General features: G+C 35.8%; 2 protein-coding genes across 14 annotated transcripts in view; one reads left to right on the plus strand and one right to left on the minus strand.

Moving 5' to 3' along the window:
* The window catches only part of ZNF569 (zinc finger protein 569), a 141277-nt gene that overhangs the window by 45433 nt on the left and 71292 nt on the right, over positions 1-24552 (plus strand). For all 3 annotated transcript variants that reach the window (XR_004380791.1, XM_032842062.1, XM_032842063.1), the window contains one exon: positions 4221-4304. Coding sequence is in view for 2 of the 3 variants with exons in the window: in XM_032842062.1 (XP_032697953.1) it covers positions 4221-4304 (84 nt within the window). In the remaining variant the exon portion in view is untranslated. The remainder of the gene's footprint in view (positions 1-4220; positions 4305-24552) is intronic.
* The window catches only part of ZNF570 (zinc finger protein 570), a 38327-nt gene continuing 22780 nt past the window's right edge, over positions 9006-24552 (minus strand). For all 11 annotated transcript variants that reach the window (XM_032842106.1, XM_032842112.1, XM_032842110.1 and 8 more), the window contains one exon: positions 9006-12402. In XM_032842106.1, coding sequence (XP_032697997.1) covers positions 11045-12402 — 1358 coding nt within the window. In that variant the 3' untranslated portion in view covers positions 9006-11044. The remainder of the gene's footprint in view (positions 12403-24552) is intronic.

The following is a 24552-nucleotide window of genomic DNA, read 5'->3' on the forward strand; positions in this document are numbered from 1 at the left end:
AATAATTCATAACAAAGAAGTGAGAATTACTGGAGCAATGGCTTTATGCCAGTGAGGGGATAAGATTTAACAGATGGAGGGATCATTTTGGGTAATACCCTGGAAAGTTTATTCCTGACAATAGTATGGCCAAATATGGGGTGCTGGGAAGTAGATGAGATGGGAGAAGTTTTGGAAAATGTTCTTCTAATGCCTTCAGTGATTTCATGAGTGTTAAACAAGGTTAGCTGAAAATATCGGGGGGGGGGTGAGAAGTTTGGGGTCCAAAAGAAAAGAGATATGAAAGTCACCAAAGTGAGATATTTAATGTGAAATATGATTGCCTGGCAATGTTAAAGGGATAGAAAAATGAAAGCACAAGGGGCCAGTAAGCAAAAGAAATCAAGCTTAAAACTGTATTCACACGAGATCTTTGACATGGTAGTTAAACAAATTAGCAAATACTTGGAAGCCTAATAAGTTTCTTTTTTTAAAAGACTTTATTTATTTGACAGAGATCACAAGTGGCAGAGAGGCAGGCAGAGAGAGAATGGGGGAAGCAAGCTCTCTGCTGAGCAGAGAACCTGATGTGGGGCTTGATCCCAGGACTCTGGGATCATGACCTGAACCGAAGGCAGAGGCTTTAACCCACTGAGCCACGCAGGCACCCCAAAAGCCTCTTGAGTTTTTGAGGGATATGTACTACTGTTAATGAAACCCAATCCTAGCCTGCAATGGTGTATGACTCAAATCCCCCAAACAATTCCCAGACTTTGGAACAGATCCATCAGGAATTTATGTAGTTTTTCCAAGGAGATATATGAAACTATATATTTCTAGCTATACAGGCTACTAGCAGAGAATGAAAGTGACATATGTATACATATATACGTACATATGTATATATATATATAGCTCTCTCTAGAGAGCGCTAGAATGTAGTTTTGCTTTTTTCATTTGCTTTTTAAGAATATATCAATTGTTTTATAAAAACCTGCCTTGTTTTTTCGCTTCCATATTTTGGCAATCATTCCAGTTGCTGTTGCCACATAACAACCACTCCAGACTTGGCTTAAGATAGTAATAATTTATTTAGCTCACACATATGTAAAAACTTGGACAGGGCTTGGCAACAACAGCTCATCTCTGATTGACGTAGCCTTAGATGGGGTGACTAGAAAGCTTGATGGCTGAAGGCTGGGATCATCTGAAGATTCACATGCTCACATGGCACTTGATTCTGGCTATCAACTGGACCTTAGGTTGGTCAGCCAGAATACCTACATGTGATATCTCTATGTGGCCACTTAGCATAGTGTCTTGGGTTTCAAGAGTATGCCCTACAAAACAAGGTGAAAGTGCATGTAATTTTTATGATCTAGCCTCAGAAATCACATAACATCACTTGTGTCATACTCTATTGGTTGAGGCAGTTAAAGCTCTATGAAAGAATTGTCACATTTTAAGAAAAGCCTGTAGGATAGGATATATTGTGGCCTGTTTGGAAAATGCAATATGCCATAAAGATCTTCCATACCTAGCCTGGGAAGTTGCATAATTTCACTTCTGCCCATTCTCTGTTTAGGCAGCTACATTTTGATAGGAGAGTGTCATGTTGTAAGCAGAGCATATGGGGTAGGATATAGTTGAGTGAGTGGGCCTTTTTGGAAAATATATTCTGTCCCAGAGGTCCTCTCCTACATGAAATTACCTCATTTTTATGGTGGCATGTTGTTATACCTATATATTCTTTTAATGATACACCATAATTTGGGCAGACTGCCAAAATTTTCAGGTTTTTTCCCCAGGGTGCTTGGCTCCCCTCTTAAGTACCAAATTTTCCATTCTCTCTTGCCAATTGTGGCCCTGTGACTAAGTGAAAGGTTATCAGAAGTGATACATAATTTCCTTCTCACTTGCTCAAAACTTCCCATAAGAACAGGTCGCCTGGGTGGCTTAGTTAAGCATCCGACTCTTGATTTCATCTCGGGTAATGACCTCAGAGTCGAGAGATCGAGCCCTGGTTGAGGTCCATGCTCAGTAGAGTCTGCTTGAGACTCTTTCTCTCCCTCTCCCTTTGTCCACCCCCCTCAAATAAATAAATATTCCAAATTTTTTCCATAAGAGTATAGAAATAATTCCCAATTCATTATTAATTACAGTTAGTATAAATATTTAATGTGGCTATTAAGGATATTTTACTTCCAGTTCTGGACCAAGATGGAGTATAAAGAAACATGAAGCTATTGTAAAAGAGTAACTATAAGATACAAAGAACTCTGAAGAGTACCCAAAGACTGAAGGGGAGTATCCAAGGAAGGATAAATTTTGAAGATGGGCCCCATCTCTAAGTCTGGGGTTCAGATTTCATTATAGAAGGTGTGGTTTCAGCTCCACTGAATGGTGGAGAATTTTGGTGGGGTGCCAGGGCTAGAGCTAATCTATACTTGTTCAGCAAGCAGGAAAAAAACCTTTGGGACACAAATGAGTTGCTGTATTAACAGTAGGGGACTTTAACACAGCACTTAGATCAATAGATCATCCAACCCTCTTGAACCATTGGTGAGAATGCAAGTTGGTGCAGCCACTTTGGAAAACAGTGTGGAGATTCCTTAAGAAATTAAAAATAGGGGCACCTGGATGGCTCACTGGGTTAAGCCTCTGCCTTTGGCTCAGGTCATGATCTCAGGGTCATGGGATCAAGCCCCACATCAGGCTCTCTGCTTCCCCCCTCCCTCTGCCTGCTGTTCTGCCTACTTGTGATCTCTCTGTGTCAAATGAATAAATAAAATCTTAAAAAAAAAAAAAGAAATTAAAAATAGAGCTACCCTATGACCCTGCAATTTGTACTACTGGGTATTTACCCCAAAGATACAGATACAGTGAAAAGATGGGCCATCTGCACCCCAATGTTCATAGCAGCAATAGCCACAATTGCAACTGTGCAAAGAGCCAAGATGTCCTTCAACAGACAAATGGATAAAGAAGATATGGCCCATATATATACAATGGAATATTACACAGCCATCAGAAAGGATGAATACCCAACTTTTGTATCAACATGAACAGGACTGGAGGAGATTATGCTGAGTGAAATAAGTCAAGCAGAGAAAGTCAATTATCATATGGTTTCACTTACTTGTGGAGCATAAGGAATAATATGGAGGACATTAGGAGAAGAAAAGGAAAAGTGAATTGCGGTAAATCAGAGGGGGAGACGAAGCATGAGAGACTGTGGACTCTAAGAAACTGAGGGTTTTGGAGGCAGGGGTGGGGGGATGGGTGAGCCTGGTGGTGGGTATTAAGGAGGGCATGTATTGCATGGAGCACTGGGCGTGGTGCATAAACAATGAATCTTGGAACACTGAAAAAGAAATTAAGATGTTTTAAAAAAGGGTAAAAAAAATCAACAAAGGAAACTGACTTTGAAAGACCTATTGGACCAAGTGGAGCTACAGATACATTCAGAACATTCCATCCTAAAATAGAATACACATTCTTTTCAAGTACACAAGGGAATAGATCACATATTAAGCCATAAAACAAGTTTCAACAAGTGAAAAAACATTGAGTTCATACCATGCATCTTTTCTGGGCACACCACTGTGAAACTAGAAGTTAACCACAAGAAAAAAATCTGGAAAGAGCACAAATATATGAAGATAAAAAACATGCTACTAAACAATGAGTGGATCAACCAAGAAATTAAAGAGGAAATAAAAAAATACATGGAGACAAGTGAAAATGAAAACACAATAGCCCAAAATCTTTCAGATGCAGCAAAAGCTATTCTAAGAGGGAAGGGTATAGCAATACAGGCCTACGTCAAGAAGGAAGAAAAATCTCAACCTAATCTTACACCTAAAAGAGCTAGAAAAAGAACAAACAGAACCCACACCAGTAGACGGAAGGAAATAATAAAGATTAGAGCAGAAATAAATGGAAACTAAAATGGAAATCAATAAAACCAGGGCCTCAAACTAACACCAATCCCTCCCATTGGTACATAACTTGGATCACAGCCCATAGCTTCACAAGTTCTTGATAGGACTTCCCCAAATGGCCCTTGTAATAAACAGTTACCCCTGCTTCCCAGAGCCTTCCCCTTGTGTGGCCCTTCTATAAGTCCCCCATGAAGCTTATATAAACCCCACTTTTTTTTATTTGAATTAAGCAGTCTGGCCCTAGCATTAGAACCCTACAACACTACCTACAGACCCTAATGAAAGCATGTGCCCTAGGTTCTGCTGCACTTTCTGTGTGCATTCTGCCTGGACCTACCTGCGTGGCCCCTGGAGGCATGCTGTGTACTTCCTCCTGGACCTGTGAGTAATAAACTATATTTCAATTTCTTTTTGGCCTTTTTTTGAACCCCAGTTCACCATCCAACATTATGGTGCTCTACTTTATAAATACTAATTTAACAAAATTAAAACAGAGGTATCCTGGTAGCAACTCCCTCAGGTTTTGTTTACCTGGAGGATCTTAATTTCTCTTTCATTTTGAGGTTGTCGCAGATACAGAACATCTGTCAGGGTTTTTTTTTTTTTTTTCTCTTTTGGAATGTTAAATATATAAGCTGATTTTCTTCTGACTTACATGGTTTCTGATCAGTAATCAGCTGTTAACTTTATTGAAGCACCTTTGTATGTAGCAAATTGATTGCCTCCTGCTTTCAAGAACCTTTGTCTTTGCTTGTCAATAATTTAATTGTAACACTTCTGAGTGTTGATCCCTTTGAGTTTATCATGCTTGCAGTTGATTGAGGGTCATGAAAATGTGTATTTCTTGTCTTTAGGTTTGGGAAGATTTGGGCAGTCATTTCTTCAAATATTTTTTCTCCCTCCTTCTTCCTCCTTCTGGGCTCCTATTATGTATATATTGATGTGCTTGATGGAGTCCTATAGCTTTCTCAGGCCCTCTTTTTTCATTCTTTCTGTTTCTAGTCTTCAGACTAGATAATTTCAATTGCCTTATCTTTAAGTTCACTAAGTTTTCTACCTCCTCAGGTCTACCATTGGACTCATCTAGTGAATTTTTCATTTCAGCTATTGTACTTTTCAGCTCCAGAATCTCTTTTTGGTACCTTTTTATAGTTTCTATCTTCCAATTAACATTAACATTAAAGATAGTTTCTATCTTCCAATTAACATTTTTGTTCATTTATTCTTTTTTTTAAAGATTTTATTTATTTATTTGACAGACAGAGATCACAAGTAGGCAGAGAGAGAGGAAGGGAAGCAGGCTCCCTGCTGAGCGGAGAGCCTGATGTGGGGCTTGATCCCAGGACCCTGGGATCATGATCTGAGCTGAAGGCAGAGGCTTAAACCACTGAGCCACCCAGGCGCCCCTCATTTATTATATTCTTGATTTACTTTAGTTTTTTGTCCAGTGTTTTACTTAGCTCATTTAGCATATTTTGGATAGCTGGTTTAATATATTTGACTAGTGATTTCAATATCTGCATTTCCTCAGTGATAGTTTCTGTCAGATTCTTCTTGATATGTGAATGGGACATACTTTCCTATTTTTTAATGCTTTTCAATTTGTTGCTGAGATGTAGACATTTTGAGTAGTATAATGTAAGTTTGGAAATCAGATTATTTCCCTCCTTGGGGATTGCTGATTTTTGTTGGTTGAGGACTACAGCCATCCATTTATTAGTGACTTCTCCAAACTATTTTTGCGAAGTTTGTATTCCATGTTGTGTGTCATCACTGATGTTTCTGTTACATAATCTCTGAGGTCAGGCAGAGATATTGATTAAAACTTCAAGAAAATATAACAATTATAATCATATGCACTGTCTTAGCTTGGGCTTCTATAAAATAATACCATAGACTGGGTGTCTTAAGCAACAGAAATTTTTTTACGATGCTAGAGGCTGGAATTTGGAGGTCAGTGTCTCAATATGTCAGTTTCTGGTGAGAACTTTTTTTTTTTTTTTTTTTAGTGAAAGCTCTTTTATTGGATTGTAGATGGCCACTATCTTGCTGTGTGCTCACATGACCATTTCTTTGTCCAGGTGCAGAGAAAGAGTGAATAAGTTCTCTGATATCTTTTCTTATAAGAGCACTAATCCTATCATGAAGGTTTGTCCCTTGTGACTTCATCTTATCCTAATTATCTTCCAAAGACCCCATCTCCATTACAGTAGGGCTTAGGGTTTCAACATGTAAATTTGGGAGACACACAAATATTCACTCTATAATATGTATCTAACAACAGACCTGCAGAATATATAAAGCAAAAAAAAATGACATTATTGAATATACAAACAGTTATACAATAGTACCTTGAGCCTTGACTATTCTACTTCCAATAATAAATAAAACAATGAGTCACTAAATTCTACACCTGAAACTAATATTACACCTTATGTTAACTGACTTGAAATTTAAATAAAAATTTGAAAACAAAACAAAATAATAAAACAATGAAATAGAAGATCAGTAAGGAAACAGAAGACTTGAACAACACTTTATTTAAGTCAACAGACAAAACAAAATCCTCAACCTATTAATAGCAAAACACTGATTTTTGTCTTAAGTGCATGCTGAACAACCTTCAGAATAGAACATGTAATTAGCCACAAAACAAATCTTAATGCATTTTAAGAGACTGAAAATATACCACATATCTTTACCAATTACACTGGAATGAAACCTATGTGGAAATTAAGCAACACACTTTTTTGAAGTATAATTAATATGCAGTTAGTTCTGTTAGTTTCAGATGTACAAACATATGGATTCAATAATTGAATATCCTACTCAATGCCCATCACAGTAATGTAGTAACCATACAACATTACTACAATAGTATTGGCTGTATTCCTTATTTTGTACTTTTCATCTCTGTGACTTATTTTATAACTGAAAATTTGTACCTTTTAATTCCCTTTATCTATTTAACCCACCCCTACATCCATACCATCCTTCCCTCTAAGCAAATACCAGTGCGTTCTCTGTATTTAGGAGTCTCTCTCTTTCTCTCTCTTTTTTTGAAACAACACACTCTTAATAAATCACTAGATTAAATAAGAAATCCAAAAATGAAATTACAATTTGGGATAAATGAAAATGAAAACACACATAACAAAACTTAGAGGATGTAGTGGGCCCAGTGGAATGAAACTAGAAATCAATAGTAGGAGAAGTAGAAAATCCACAAATATGAGAAAATTAAAGACTTTTAACCAGTGCATCAAAGAATACTTCACAGGGGAAATCACAGATCTTGAGACAAACTGAAAAACATAACATTACAAACACTTAACAGAATGCATCCAAATCAGAGCTAAGAGAAATTTACAGCTGTAAACATTTCCATTTAAAAAAGAATCTCAAATTAGTAACTTTACATAATATGGAATTAGAAAGAAGAACAATTTAAACCCAAAGCTGTCAGAAGAATGGAAATAGTAAAGATTAGAGCACAGATAACCAAAACAATATAAAGATCAGCAAACCCAGGAGTTGGTTCCTTGAAAATAACAGCAAAATTGAAAAACTTTTGGCTAGATTGACTATTAAAACAGACAAGAGGGCGCCTGGGTGGCTCAGTGGGTTAAGCCGCTGCCTTCGGCTCAGGTCATGATCTCAGAGTCCTGGGATCGAGCCCCGCATCGGGCTCTCTGCTCAGCAGGGAGCCTGCTTCCTCCTCTCTCTGCCTGCCTCTCTGCCTGTGATCTCTCTGTCAAATAAATAAAATCTAAAAAACAAAAACAACAACAAAAAAAAACAGACAAGAGAGAGAAGACTCAAATTACTAAAATCAGAAGTGAAAGTAGGGACTTTACCAATTTTTCAAAAATAAAAAGGATTATAAGAATACTATAGACAAATGTAGGCTAAGCACTCTGATAATCTTGATGAAATGGGAAAACTAGAAATAGACCCCTAGAAATACACAAACTACAAAAATGACCTATGAAAAAACAGAAAATCCAAACAGACCTATACCAAAAAAAAAAAAAAAAAGAGAGAGAGAAAGAAAGAAAGAAATTAAATCATTAAGCAAAAGCCTCCTAACAAAGAAAAGCCCAGGTCCAGATGGTTTCACTGGTGAATTCTTCTAAACATTTAAAGAATTAACACCAATACTCCTCAAACTCTTCCCAAAACTTGAATTAGAGGGATCACTTCCAAACTCATTCTGTGAGGTCAACATTACCTTGTCATTAAAAAACTACAGGCCAGTATCCCTTGTGAATATAGATGAATATAGATGCAAAGGTCCTCAACACAATACTAGCAATAATAATATGCTAGTGAATTCAACAACCTATTAAAAGAATTATACACTATGACCAAATGGAATTTATCCCAGTCCTGTGAGGGTGGTACAAGCTATAAAAATCAATGTAATGTTAGGTGCCTGGGTGACTCAATTGGTTAAGCATCTAACTCTTGATCTCAGCTCATGTCTTGATCTCACAGTTGTGAGTTCAAGCACGGCATTGGGCTCCATGCTGGGTGTGGAACCTACTTTAAAAAAATCAATATAATGTGCTACATTAAAAGAATGAAGAGACTGTATGATCAATTATGTGTCAGCTTCTCTCTGAAGAGAATGGTGAATATAGATGGGAACACCAGTGTCATGACTGAGGTATAGCAAGGAAATAACTTGACAAAAAAAGTATTTAATATTCTTTATTTTTTTTTATTATGAAAGATACAGAGAATAAGAACCTATCTATAAACCAACAACCAGTTTTATCAATTTATAGGAATTGGCCACACTTGCTTATTTTTTAAAGAAGTAAATGATTAAAAGATAGCTCCCTTTGCATCCTTTTTCTCAATCTCATTTTTTCCTCCTCCATATGTCACTACTGTTTTGGATTTATTATTTCCATGAATGTTGTAACACTAAATCTATATGGTATTTAGCCATATACACATAGCATCAATTTGCATATTTTCAAACTTTATATAAGTGGTACCATCTCATACAAAATACTCTCTAGTTCCATTTCATTAATATTATTTTAACATTTATCATTTTTTGGTTTGTTTTTTTTAAGATTTATCCATGTTGATAGAAGTATCTCTACTTCATTCCTTTTGACTTGGGCTATAACTTACATTCACCCTAATGGTTATTTTGATTGCTTTGAACTTTTCATTCTCAAATAATGCTGAAAGAGACTTTCATGTACATCACCCTAAACACATGAGGAGAGACTATAAGAGGTTTAAGTATGGAACTGCTGGGTCAGAGAGTATGCACATTTTCAACTTTACTAGATATTGCTAAATATCCTAAATACAACTATTTCCAATAGCACTGTATGAACATCCTACTATTCCACATCTTTCCAGTAATTGGCTGTGTGACACTTTTGCCAATGTGATGATTTTGAAATAGTTAACTGTGGTTTTATTTGCATTTCCCTTACTGTAATGGATATAAACAATTATTCTAATAACCTCAAATCCATCCTTTCTCTACAGGTATAAACCATCTTTCTCATATGCAGAATTTCTGTAGGTCAGACTCAATTTTCTTGGTGTCTTAAGAAGTCACACTTCATAGATGAATTTCAGAACAAGGTTGTGAAATTAAAGGCAAAAAGACCTGAGGAGTTTTAGTTCTAATTGCAGTGAATTTGTGAATTAGGAATAACATAACATTATTATCCTGAGTCTCTTCAGCCTAGATTATATGCTCCTCCCAGTTTATTATTCTTCATTTTGCTGAGTTGAGAGAATCTATTTTATATTTAACTATGAACAATTTCAATTCAATTTGAGCCTTTAAATAACTTTAAACTCCATGAGGACATAGTCTTAGTATTGATCACTACTGTCTCCTCATATCTAAAAGTGTCCAGCAAACAGTAGCTACTCAATATTCACTGAATGAGTGGAAACATATATATTTCAAATATGTAAAAGCCTATATATATTTGTAACTTCTTTCCCTCAATCCCCTTTTGGTTTCAATTTTACAACCACTGGTTAAAAATTTTACAAAATTTGTACTTTTTCTGTGGTATGGAACTTGCCTAAATTTACCTAGATTCACCCAATACAATTGCCTGAGCCTGGTGCCTTTTTATGGGATAGTATGAATTTTCTATGTTTATTGTTTTTTGGAGTTAATTGTGATAGTGTTTTCTTTCCTTGATCTAAATGCGAGTTCTGTATTCCGCGTGAATCCCCATTTGCTTTATATTGATTGGTTTATCCAGTTCTCTTTAGAAACTTCCTAAAACTGGTTGTAGGTGTAGGTCTACTACTTGTGTCTATATTGATTACTTATCTAGAGTATGATGACTCCCACTTATGTTTCTCAAATGTTCGGGTTTTCTCAATTCTGACCTGCTGCTTCCCAGGAATGTTCTACTTTATCCATTGAGGAATCTTATTCTAGCTGTGATGAGTAAGTGAGTTTATATATGTTGAGTACATAGAACAGTGCCTGGTGCATAGTAGGCACTCAATACATGTAAGCTATCATGACTTATTGAATATCTGCTGTGTTTGTTGTGCTATGTGAAGCACTTTACATGCAAATTTATTACTTAATATGCATCAATTTACAACAGACACTATTTCATTTAATAATCACATTTCTACAATACAGTATCCTTTATTATCCCTATTTTAAGAATTAAAGAAAACCCTGAGGTTTAGATAGGTCAAACAAATTACTCAAAGTCACATAATGCCACAGTAGTGGTAGAGCTATGATTTTCCAGAATCTAAGCTCTTAGTCCTGGGAAGTGCCTAGTGCTCAGAGGAGACTGGAACAAAATAAGGCTGAAAGGTATAGAACCAGATATGAAATGCCTCATAGACAATTTTAAGACTGTAGATATTAGCTTAAGAACAATAGTAAGCTCCAAAAAAGTTTTAATTGGAGGCAGTGATGTATTCTTACACTCAATCAGTTTGAGTCATGGTGGGAAATAAATTTAAAGGGACCAAAAGTTGATACAGGAAGACATGTTAGAAAGCTACAGCATGGTGATCCAGGTGAGATGAATTGTAGACTATGACAACATTAGAGATAGAGAAAAGAGTATAAATTCTGGAAATATTTATGAGAATGTCTAGAGGACTTGGTGATTGACTGGATTGGGTGGTGAGACTGATTCCCCAAGATGGATTCTCTGATGATGAGCAAGATGTGCATGCTGCCTGAAAGTTTTCTTGCATTCCTTGCATTCATAAGGTCTCTCTCCAGTATGAATTCTCTGATGTTGGGCAAGGGATCCACAGTAACTAAAAGCCTTTCCACAAACATTACATTCATAAGGCTTCTCTCCAGTATGAACTCTCTGATGTTGAGTAAGGGATGAGTCATTGCTAAAAGCCTTTCCACATTTAATACATTCATAGGGTTTCTCTCCAGTATGAACTCTTTGATGTTGGGCAAGGTAGGCAATCTGGCTGAATGCTTTCCTACATTCTTGACATTTATAAGGTTTTTCTCCAGTATGAATTCTCTGATGTTGAGCAAGATGTGAATTCTGGCTGAAAGCCTTCCCACATTCCTTACATTCATAGGGTCTCTCTCCAGTATGTATTCTCTGGTGTACAGTAAGGTATGCACGAAGGCTAAATGCTTTCCCACAGACATTACATTCGTACGGTTTCTCACCAGTATGAACTCTCTGGTGTTGAGCAATGGATGATCTATTGCTAAATGCTTTCCCACATTCAATACATTCATAAGGTTTCTCTCCAGTATGAACTCTCTGATGTTGAGCAAGGTAAGCAAACTGGCTAAAGGCTTTCCTACACACCTTGCATTCATAAGGTTTTTCTCCAGTATGAACTCTCAGATGTTGAACAAGGTGTGCATTCTGACTGAAGGCTTTCCTACATTCCTTACATTCATAGGGTTTCTCTCCAGTATGAATCCTCTGATGTTGAACAAGATTTGATCTCTGGCTAAAGGCTTTTCCACATTCTACACATTTATATGGTTTCTCTCCAGTATGAATTCTTTGATGAAGAGTAAGAGATGAGCTCTGGCTAAAGACTTTTTCACAGTCATTACATTTCAAGAGTTTCTTCTCTGTATAGATACTCTTAGGCTTAATCGCCATTAAATTTTTTTTAAAGCTTTTCTTATGGGTATCATGCTTATGTACTTTTTCCTCTTTGGTGATTATCTGTTGTGTATGAAGCAGTGTGTTCAGATGGAAACCTCCCCAAGATCTGTTATATTCTTGTGCTCTTTTATGAACAAGGGCTTCTTCATGAGTGATTGTCTCTTCCTTGAAACATGCCTTCTGATTAACTGACTGTTTCTCAAAATTGCCCTCACATTTCCATTCTTCTCTCAAACTAGAATACTCAAGGCCATAGCTTGTGAGTTTTTCTTTTATCTTCTGTGATGACTGTGCTTCATAAATGTTCTGCTTTGAAGTTAATTCTTCAGTGTCACACATAGATTCCCAGCCTGAAAAATAATAATTAAAGAAAACGTCTCGTGCTTGCTTCAGCAGTACATATACTAAAAAAAAAAAAAAAGAAAGAAAAGAAAAAAAAGAAAATGTCTCCTCTATCATGTACTAGAAGAAACATTTATGAAAGTACATTCATACAGTGAAGTATGCAAATTTAATAAATAAAGCCACAAGAAAATTGGCTTTTATAGTTCTGATGTTTGCAAGAAACAAAACAGGTCACACAGAAACTTGAGGAGGAATGATTAGAATTATAAGGAAATCAGTAAGGTAAATCTCAGGTTAATAAGGAATTTTAGAAGTGGAAGGACTAGGGGCACCTGGGTGGCTCACTGGGTTAAAGCCTCTGCCTTTGGCTCAGGTCATGATCCCAGGATCCTGGGATCGAGCCCTGCATTGGGCTCTCTGCTCAGTGGGGAGCCTGCTTCCTCCTCTCTCTCTGCCTGCCTCTCTGCCTACTTGTGATCTCTGTCTGTCAAATAAATAAATAAATAAAATCTTTAAAAAAAAAAGAAGTGGAGGGACTTGGTTATAATTTTATACATGTATGATTAACACAGGCACTGAAATGATTTCCATTCTTATAGTTGCTTCTTTCAAGAATATTCACTGAAACTTGTGCCATATAATCTTCTGAATTTTTTAAAATTTTACTTATTTATTTGACACAGAGAGAGAGAGACAGCAAGAGAGGGAACACACACAGGGGGAATGGGACAGGGAGAAGTAGGCTTCCCACTGAGCAGGGAGCCCAATGCGGGGCTCAATCCCAGGACCCTGGGATCATGACCAGAGCCAAAGGCAGATGCTTAACCAACTGAGCCACCCAGGCACCCCTTGGACCTTATATTCTTAGGAGGGATAGGAAATAAATGCTAAATGAGTAAATTTTATTATATATTAGGAAGTACTACGTGCCACAGAAAATGAAAAGCAGGGTAAAAGAGATTAGGAATGCTGGTGAAGCAAGAGGTAAAAATAATTAGTAAGTTAACATTTAAGCAAAGATTTGAAGCAAGCAAAGAAGCTAATCACTTAGATATATGGAGAAAGCATTCTGGGCAAAGGAAACAGCCTAAAAGTAGAAGCATGTTTTCTATGTTTGAGAAATAGCAAGTAGGCCAGTGTTACTGGAGAGGTGTAGTAGGAGATGAAATCAGGAGATAAAAGATTATTTAAGCTTCATATGCTTTCTAAGGAATTTGGCTCTTACCTTGAGAGGGATAGAGAACTACTGAAGTGTTTGTGGAGTAAAGGAGTGATATCTCTTTACAGTTTAATAAAAATACTGAAAGGTGGAAAATAGGGAAGAAGCAAGGGGACCTAAGATTTTAGTAATCCAGGTGAAGAGCTAAGTAACCAGACCAAGGAGCTATCAGTGGAGGTACAGTGAGATGGTCAGAGTCTAGGTATATTTTGTAGGAAATGCCAAGAGGATATCCTGACAGATTGGATATGAACCGTATCAGAAAAATGAGACAAGCAAGCCTTCAAAGTCTATGGTCTGAGCAATGGCAGGATGGATTAACCAACAACAGTGAAGGGGAAGGCCACAGGCACAGCAGGTTCAGGTAGAGAGATATGGAAGATCTGGAGTTCAATTTTGAATATAATAAACTTAAGGTATTTTTTTAGATAATGAAATGGTAATGCTGAGAAGGCAGATGGACCCATAAGACTGAGTTTAAGATAGAGGTCTGGAATTTTAAACTAGGAATTGCCAACATATACATGGGAGTTTATATGCGTGTGTTTCTTAAAGATTTTATTTATTTATTTATAAAGTATTTTATTTATTTATTTGACAGAGAGAGTAGACAAGTAGACAGAGAGGCAGGCAGAGGGAGAAGAGGAAGCAGGCTCCCTGCTGAGTAGAGAGCCCAATGCAGGGCTTGATCCCAAGACCCTCAGACCATGACGTGAGCCGAAGGCAAACGCTTAACCCACTGAGACACCCAGGCACCCCAAATATTTAATTTATTTATTTGTCAGAGAGAGAGAGAGCACAAGCAGGAGGAGCAGCAGGCAGAGGGAGCTTCAACCCAGGACTTGATCCCAGGACTCTGAGATCATGACCTGAGCTGAAGGCAAATGTTTAACTGACTGAACCACCCAGGCACCTGCCAACATATACGTGGTAGTTAAAGAGAATATATTACCAAGAGAATGAGTGTGGATAAACAGAAGAGAAAGGAGCAAGTAATGAACAACCCTAAAGCACTCCAACATTAAGATATCTGAGAAAACAGAACAAAGTAAAAGAGATTAAGAAGGAGTAAGTGTTAAAAAAAATGTTAAGGGGCACCTGGGTGGCTCAGTCAGTTAAGTATCTGCCTTGGGCTCAGGTCATGATCCCAGGGTGCTGGGACTGAGCCCTGAGTCAGGCTCCCTGCTCAGCAGGGAGTCTGTTTCTCCCTCTGTCTCTCCTCCTGGCTTATGCTTTCTCTCTCGCTCATTCTCAAATAAATAAAATCTTTAAAATAAATAAATAAATAAAATTTTTAAAAATATTAAAAAAAGGAATGTTAAAAAAATCATGGTTAAGAACATTAATATCACATGATATTAAACTAAAGGTTGTAATGAAAATCAACTGTTCAATCATTTATACTGAAAAAGAATAAAATACTGAAAAAGAATAAAATTGGGAGACCTGGGTGGCTCAGTCAGTTGAGCAACTTGCCTTTGGTTCAGGTCATGATCTCAGGGTCCTGGAATCTAATCCTGCTTTGAGTTCCCTGCTCAACAGGGAGTCTGCTTATCCTTGTCCCTCTGACCCTCCTCCCTGCTTGTGCTCTATCTCAAATAAATAAATAAAATCTTTTTAAAAAAATTAAAACCTGGAATATTAGTCAAGAAATGTCACAAAAATAATAAAACAGCTAATGATAGTAATCATTAAAAAGAATTATGTGCATGTTGTGACTTGCAAAACACCAGAAATGAGTCATTACATAAATAAAAGGTGCCTAATAGAATGTAGAAGCTATGTAGAAGGGAGATTACTGTAGTATTTATACTTACTGTTTCAAATAAGAATGTATCATTTTGCAAATTTAGAATCAATTTTAAAAAGCAATAAGGGAAAACATAAAATAATTAACCTCAGAAGAAAACTGTAACATTGACAACAAAAATGAAGAGGGAAAATATCCTAAAAATAAACTTTACAAGAAATAGGCAAAAGCTTTACAATTCTAATGAGGGACCCAATGCCCCCCCATAAATCTGCATAAAGGGAGAAGATGCATACTTTGCTTTTCTATGTGAAGAACAACGTAAAGCCATTAATTCTAAATCAATATATTACTTTCACTCATAATCAGAACTGCATTGTGAATTAAAAAAAAATTGTTTAATAAAGTATTTGGCAGAACTTTGTGGTCCATCTAAAGCCTCTATATTCCTGGAAGGAGTGTCACTGTTATTCATAGTGAGCTCCTTAGATCACACCTGATAGTTTATAACTATAGTTTATGACTCACAACATACCCCTATATAATTTTTGCTAATGTGATGATTTAGGATGGAGGCTGGCCATGCCAGAAAGACCAACCATGTAACTAAAGTATTGATGCTTTGAGCCACCATGGTATCAGTTTGACTTTTGGGAAGGGAAGGAGGCTGGAGATTGTATCACATTGAGGACTCAGCAATGACTCACTCAATCATGCCTACATAACGAAACTGAAACACAAAAAAACAAATAACCCTGTACAATGATGCTCTCTAGAGAGCTTATTCTTTTAAACACTGAAATGTCTGGAGGGCCCCTTCATGTTTGCAGGTCTCAGAGACCTTGCCCTTGGTGTCTCCACTTTTGGCTGGTTCTTTGTATCTTTTGTTAAAATAAAACTGTAATCATAATATAGTTCTTCCCTGACCTCTGTGAACCACTGTTGTGAATTATCAAATGTGAGGGTGTCTTGGATACCCCCTTATCTGTAGCCAGCTCGTCAGAAATGAGGGCGGCCCTAAAGATCCAAACTTGCAGCTGGTGTCTGAAATAAGCACGGTCTTGTGCAGACTGTTCTCTCAGATTTTGCAGTTTGGAAAACTGACCTTTTTAAGAATCCAGGGGCGCCTGGATGGCTCAGTGGGCTAAGCCTCTGCCTTTGGCTCAGGTCATGATCTCAGGGTCTTGGGATCGAGCCCCACACTGGGCTCTCTGCTCAGAGGGGAGCCTGCTTCCCCCTCTCTCTCTGCCTGCCTACTTGTGATTTTTCTCTCTTTCAAATAAATAAAAAATCTTTAAAAAAATTTTTTAAATCATAAAGCACAACAAAAAAGTAAACATGTATCTAGGATAGACTATGTGTTGTCCATAAAAGATGCATTAATAAAAAAAGATTGAAATCATACAAATAATCTTTCTCAATCATAATGAAATTAAACTAGGAATCAAGAGCAAAATGAAAACTGAAAAAATCCACAAATATGTGGAAGTTAAACACTTAACCAACCAAAGAAGATATCACAAGTTATCTTGAAACCAATGGAAATAAAAATATAACATACCAAAAATTATGGGATGCATCAAAAGCTGTGCTAAAAGGGAAATAAATAGCTATTAATGCTTACATTAAAGAAGAAAGAGCCAAAATCAACAACCTAACTTTGCATCTTAACAAACTAGAAAAAGAGCAAACTAAATCCAAAGCTAGGAAAGACTAAGCAGAGATAAACAAAATAAATAGAAAAATAATAGAATCAGCAAAACCAAGAGATAGTTATTCAAAAAGACAGGCAAAACTGACAAACTTTTATTTGGGTTGTCTAAGAAAAAAGAAGAATAACAAAAATCAGAAATGAAAGGTGCCACATTATTACCAATCATACAAAATAAAAAGGATTATAAGAGAGTACTATGAACAACTGCATGCCAACGAATGGGGTAAACTGGATAAAATGGGCAAATTCTAAGAAACATACAACCTACCAAGACTGAATCATAAAGAAAGAGAAAATCTGAAGAGACACATAACTAGTAAGTTGACTGTATCAGTAATCCAAAACCTTCTAACAAGAAAAGGCCTAGGACCAGATAGTGTCTTTGGTGAATTCTATCACACATTTAAAACATTCACGCAAATCCTCCTCAAACTCTTCCAAAGAAATGAAGAGGAGTGATGAATTCCAAACTCATTCTATGAGGCCAGCATTACTCTGATACCAAAGCAAAACTATAAGATACTATGAGAAAACTAGAAACCAATATCTCTTATGAGCACTGATGTAAAAATCATCAACAAATACTAGCAAACTGAATTCAACAGCATATTATAAAGATTATACACCATGACCAAGTGGAATTTAATGCTGGACTGCAAGGATGGTTCAGCAAAAATTAATGTAACACACATTAACAGAAGGAAAAATGATCATTTCAATTGGTGCAGAAAAAGCATTTGACAAAATCCAAAACCCTTTCATGATAAAAACACTCAACAAACTGGCAATAGAAAGAAACTACTTCAACATAATACAAGCCATATATGAAAAGTCCATAGCTAAAATCATATTTAATGGTAAAGACTGAAAGCTTTCCTCCAAGATTTCCAGGGAAAAGGCAAGAATGCCTACCTTCACCACTTATAGTCAGGATAGTACTGGATGTTCTAGCCAGAGCAATTAGTCAAGAAAAATAAAATTTAAAAATCCATATTATAAAGTTAGAAGTAAAATTATGTGTTTGTAGATGACATGCTCTTCTATGTAGAAACACTAAAGATTCCACTTGCCCCCACCATCCATTTGAACTAATAAACAAATTCAGCAAAGTAGCAAGATACAAAGTCAACACATCCCAATCAGTTGCATTTCTATACATGAACAATGAACAATCTGAAAATGAAATTAAAACAACTCTATTTATAATAGAATAAAATAGGAATTAATCAAAGAGGTGAGACTTATACAATGAAAACTGCAAAACATTGCAGAAAGAAATCAAATAATCTGTAAATAAATGGAGATATCCTGAATTCATGAATTAGAACATTAATATTGCTAAGAAGTATATACTACCTAAAGCTATCTACAGATTCAATACAATTCCTCTTAAATCCCAATGATTTTTTTTCAGATATAAGAAAAAATTGATCCTAAAATTCATATGGAATCTCAATGGACCCCAAATAGTGAAAGTAATCTTGAAAAGGAAAATCAAATTTCCAGAACAAATCTGGAAAAGCAAGAACAAAGTCCCACAATTCCTGATTTCAGAAATTTCTACAGAGCTACAGTAATCAAAACAGTGTATTACTGGCATAAGGACAGACATACAGACTAATGGAATAGAAAACAGAAAGCCCAACAATAAACCCTCACATATATAGTCAAATGACTTTTGATAAGGGTGCCAACGTATATGAAAAACCCAGCAATTATCATCCTCAATAGGGAAAAACTGAGCGCTCTTCCGGTACAGTCAAGAACAAGAGAGTGATGTGCACTGTCACCACTGTTATTTTTTCAAAAAGATTGATTTATTTATTTGAGAGAGAGAAAGAGAGCACTAGTGGGAGGGGCAGAGGGAAAGGAGAGAGAAACTTAAGTAGACTCTACACTGAGCACAGAGCCCTCAAGTCCTCTTGAGCCGAGATCAAGAGTTAGATGCTCAATCAACTGAGCCATCCAGGCACCTCAGGAGACTGTTAACTACAGAGAACAAACTGCGCTTGCTGGAGGAGAGATGGGTGGAGAAGATGGGCTAAATGGGTGATGGGCATTAATGAGGACAGTTGCTGTGATGAGCACTGGGTGTTTTATGTAAGTGATGAATCACTAAATTCTATTCCTGAAAGTAGTACTACACTATATGTTAACTAACTTGAATTTAAATAAAATCTTGGAAGGAAAAAAAAAAGAAATTTGTTGCTTTTCCATCCATCAATAACGAAGCAACAGAAATATAAATCAAGGACTCAATCCCTTTTACAATTGTACCAAAAGCCATAAGAAACCAAGATTAAGCCTATCTAAAGAGGTGAAAGACCTGTACTCTGAAAACTATAAAACACTGAAGAAAGAAATTGAATATGCTACAAAGAAATGGAAAGACGTTCCATGCTCATGGATTGGAATAACAAATATTGTTAAAATATCTACACTACCCAAAGCAATCTATAGGTTTAATGCAATCCCTATCAAAATACCAACAATATTTTTCACAGAACTAGAACAAACAAGCCTAAAATTTGTATGGAAACACAAAAGACCCTGAATAGACAAAGCAAACTTGAAAAAGCAAAGCAAAACTGGAGGCATCACAATTCTGGACATCAAGTTATATTACAAAGCATAGTGAACAAGACAGTATGGTACTGGCACAAAAATAGACATACAGATCAACAGAACAGAATAAAAAATCCAGAAATGAACCCACTACTATATGGTCAATTAATCTTTGACAGAGCAGGAAAGAATATCCAATGGAAAAAAGACAGTCTCTTCAACAAATGGTGTTGTGAAAACTGGACCACTTTCTTACATCATACCCATAAAAATAAGTCCAAAATGGAGGAAAGACCTAAATATGAGAAAGGAAGCCATTAAAATCCTAAAGAACATGGACAGTAACCTCTTTGACATCAGCTATAGCAACTTCTTGCTACTCTTGAGACAAGGGAAACAAAAACAAACACAAACACTATTGGGACTTCATCAGACTAAGTTCCTGCACATCAGAGGAAACAATCAACAAAACTAAAAGGCAACCTACTGAATGGGAAATGATATTTACAAATGACGTATCTGATGGAGTTAATATTCAAAATCTATAAAGAACTTATCACACTCAAAACCCCAAAAACAAATAATCCAATTCAGAAATGGGCAAAAGACATGTATAGATATTTTTTCCCAAAGAAGACATACAGATGCTAAGGGTGCAAAGACCATTCAGTGGGAAAGAACAGGCTTTTCAACAAACGGTGCTGAGAAAATTGGGTATCCTTATGCAAACAAAAGAGCTGGGCTCTTAACTTTACGTCATATACAAAAGTTTACCTCAAATGGATCAGAGACCTAAATGTAAAACCTAAAACGAAAATACTTTTAGTTGCCAACATAGGGAAAAATACTCAAAAATACTCATGACATTGAATTTAGCTATGATTTCTTGGTTATGATATCATAAAGCATAGGCACCAAAGGAAAAGTAAAACTGAATTTCATGAAAATTAAAATATTTTATTTACTAAAGGTTATAATCAACAAAGTAAAAAGGCAACCCACAGAATGGGAGAAAAACATCTGGAAATCATGCATCTGAAAATGTATATATACCCAGAATATATAAAGAACTGCAACTGGACAAGAACACAACTAAAAAATAGACAAAGGACTTGAACAGACATTTTTCCAAAGAAGATATACAAATGGCCAACAAGTATGAAAAGATGTTCAACATCATTAATCATTAGGGGAATGCAAATCAAAACCACAAGATGCTACTTCATACTGATTAGGATGGCTACGATTAAAAAAGAAAGAAGAAGAAAATAACAGGTGGTAGTGAAAATGTGGGGAAATTGGAACCTTTGGCACTGTTGGTGAGAATGTAAAATGGGAGAGCCTCCATGGAAAACAGTATGGCATTTCCTCAAAAATTAAAAATAAGATCTAGCAATTCCTCTTCTAAGTATATACCCAAAAGAACTGGAAACAAGGTCTTAAATAGGCGGTTGTGCTCCTTTGTTCACAGGAGCATTATTTACAATAGCCAAAAGATGGAAGAAACCAAAGTGTCATTAAATGGATGGATAAACAAAATATGGTGTGTGTGTATATATGTATACATATATACACACACAATCAAATGTTATTCCACTTTTGAAAAGGAGGAAATTGGGGCACCTGGGTGGTTCAATGGGTTAAAGCCTCTGCCTTCAGCTCAGGTCATGATCCCAGGATCCTGGGATGGAGCCGCTTTGGGCTTTCTGCTCAGCAGGGAGTCGGCTTCCTCCTCTCTCTCTGCCTGCCTCTCTGCCTACTTGTGATCTCTGTCTGTCAAATAAATAAATAAAAAATCTTTTAAAAAAATAAATGAAAAGCTGGAAATTGTGAGATATGCTACAACGTGATTCAACTTTGAAGACATTAACCCATGTAAAATAAGCCAGTCACAAAAAGACAAATGCTATCCACTTATATCAAGTACCTAGATTATTGAAATTCAAAGAAAGAAGGTGGAATCGTGGTTGCCAGGGACTAGGGAAGGGGAGAATGGAGAATTACTGTTTAATGCATATAGAGTTTCAATCTTACAAGATGAAAAGAGTTCTATGGAAAGATTCTGGTGATTGTAGCAAAACAATATGGACAATATACTTTAAAAATAGTTAAGAGTAAATTTTATTACAGTATCTTATTATAAAAAAATTAATGTTTTTAATATAAAACAAATGAAAAAAATCCGTAATAAGGTAGAACCCTTATGAATATGCAAAATGTATTAATAATTCATTAAAAATAGACAAATGATGTGAAGACACAACTTTTAACTGGGTAATAAATGCATGTAACAATATCAATCTCATGTATTCAAAGAAATGTAAATTAAGAAAATACATTATGATATATTTAATCTACCATGTTATCAAAAGGTATAGATGCACTCTTTTCTCATTCACATGGAGTGTATATGGGTATAAAATTAGAGACAGCAACATGGCATGAGTTGCCAGATCCTTTTAACAGTGTCAGAATTCCTGTCCAGCAATAGAGCAAGCTGGTTAATATGACAAACCTGTCTGCTTAAAACAACTAAAAAACACAAGATGTTATGTAAAATACAGAAAATATCTTTTTAGATGTGTTGCAAAGCTGGCAAGAAATTAAGGTAAACTCCCAGAAGTCAAAAAGACTCCAGAAGGTACTTTCAAGTAAGTAAGGGGCAACTGAAGCTAACACCCTCAGTTTAACCCTAATGAGAAAGAAGGTCTTAGCCACATCTAACTGGAGTCTTAGGAAAAGAAAATACAGAGAATAGGGGAGTGATAATATGTGAAAAAATAACCACTGATCATTACCCGGGACCTATTAAGACCTGAATGGTCAGATATCAGAACCATAATCCCAAGTAGAGCAATTAAAATGTTATTTAATTTAGATATGTCATAGTGAAAATACAGAATAACAAGGGCAAAGAGAAGGTAGTTTTTAAAAGAAGCAAGGAAGAAAATATTAATGAAAACTGACATCTTAATACCAACAATAGAAGCCAGAAAAGTATGGAGTGGTATCTTTAAGGTGCTGATAAAAATAATGACTGTCAATTTATGAGTGCATATATCTATTCTTATATGCATGAAAGCAAAATAAGTATACCAAATGAATAAATAATAACAAAATAGACTGTATAAATAGTATATTTATTGATAAAGGAGTTGACACAGGAAAAAGTTCTGGGATATAGAAAGGAATGATGAGGGGCGCCTGGGTGGCTCAGTGGGTTAAGCCGCCGCCTTCGGCTCGGGTCATGATCTCAGGGTCCTGGGATCGAGTCCCGCATCGGGCTCTCTGCTCAGCAGGGAGCCTGCTTCCCTCTCTCTCTCTCTGCCTGCCTCTCCGTCTACTTGTGATCTCTCTCTGTCAAATAAATAAATAAAAATCTTAAAAAAAAAAAGAAAGGAATGATGAAAGAAGAAAATGAAACATGGGTAAATCTAAACAACATTAACTGAACAAAATAATGGTCTAATTTTGTAACTTCATAAAATGAAATAATTTATGGGATTAAAAATAACTGAAATGAGGATAAATGAAATTAAATCATTCTAAAGTTCTTAATTTTTAAGGGAGGAAAATAAAGGTAAGGATTAATTTTGGACTTTGTTAAGGTGATTATTAATGTTAACTTTTTTTTTTTAAGATTTTATTTTCAAGTAATCTCTACAGCCAAACTGGGGCTCAAACCTACAACCCTAAGATCAAGAGTTATGTTTTACTGACTGAACTAGCCAGATGTCCCATAAATGTTAAATTTTTTAAGCTAACCAATAGAAGAATAGAAATAGACTGTTTATCTTTCAAAGTAGCAGATGGAGTAAAAGTCAAGAAACAAAATATAGGAAAAGAATTTATAAAAGAAAATAAGATGGTGGAAATTAGTCCAATTCTACCAATAATACCAAAATATGTAACTATCATCATTTAGTTAAAAGATACAGATTATCAGAGTAGACTAAAACACTCTTTAGCTATAAATAACTATAAGATAAACACAGAAAGTAAGGGAGTAGAGGAATAGAAAAACTATACCAAGGAAGTATTAACAAAAGAAGGCTAGTATAGCTACACTAATATCAAGCAATATAGTTAAGGGAAAAAATCATCACTAGATTTAAAGAGGGTAACAATAATATATGGAGGAATTTACCAGAGAAATAAAACAATTCCAAAAACATATGACCTAATAAAATACTTTTAAAATATAAAAAAACAGTTGTCAGAATTACCCAAAAAATTATGTATTCACCATTAGAGTTTTTTGACAAGTCTTCCTATAATTGACTTCTCAGAGATTTTTTTAAAAATCAATGATACAGAAGATTTGATCAGCAAAATTAATGAGCTAATTCAAAGGGCATATATCAAATGCTATATATTGCACAACCAGAAACAGATATTATTGCCTAGGACATAACAACTATTTACCAAAATTAACCACTAAGACATAAAATAAATTTAAAGAATTTGAATTAAATAGACCGTATTCTCTAACTACAGTGCAGTTAAAGAAGCAAAAACTTGAATTTGGAACCTAAAAATCCCAAGTAATTCATGGGTCTGCAAAAAAAATCAATAGAAATTAGAAAATGCTTAAATATACATAACAAAAACACAACCTATCAAAATATGTGGAATATATTCCTAATATGGTCTTAGAAATTTTATTTCTAAGTAATCACTATACCCAGTATAGGGCTTGAACTCACAATCCCAAAATCAAGAGTCACATGCTCCACTGAGTGAGCCAGTCAGGTGCCCTTGTTCCTAATATAGTCTTAAGGGCTTATAATAGAAAAGAGAGATCCTCAAAAACAATGAATTATCTAACTTTAAAAGTTAAAAAAAGATTGGGGCGCCTAGGTGGTTCAGTGGGTTAAAGCCTCTGCCTTCGGCTTGGGTCATGATCC

Source organism: Lontra canadensis, unplaced genomic scaffold, assembly GCF_010015895.1.
Source record: "Lontra canadensis isolate GAN:19392208 unplaced genomic scaffold, GSC_riverotter_1.0 scaffold125, whole genome shotgun sequence".
Taxonomy (NCBI): domain Eukaryota; kingdom Metazoa; phylum Chordata; class Mammalia; order Carnivora; family Mustelidae; genus Lontra; species Lontra canadensis.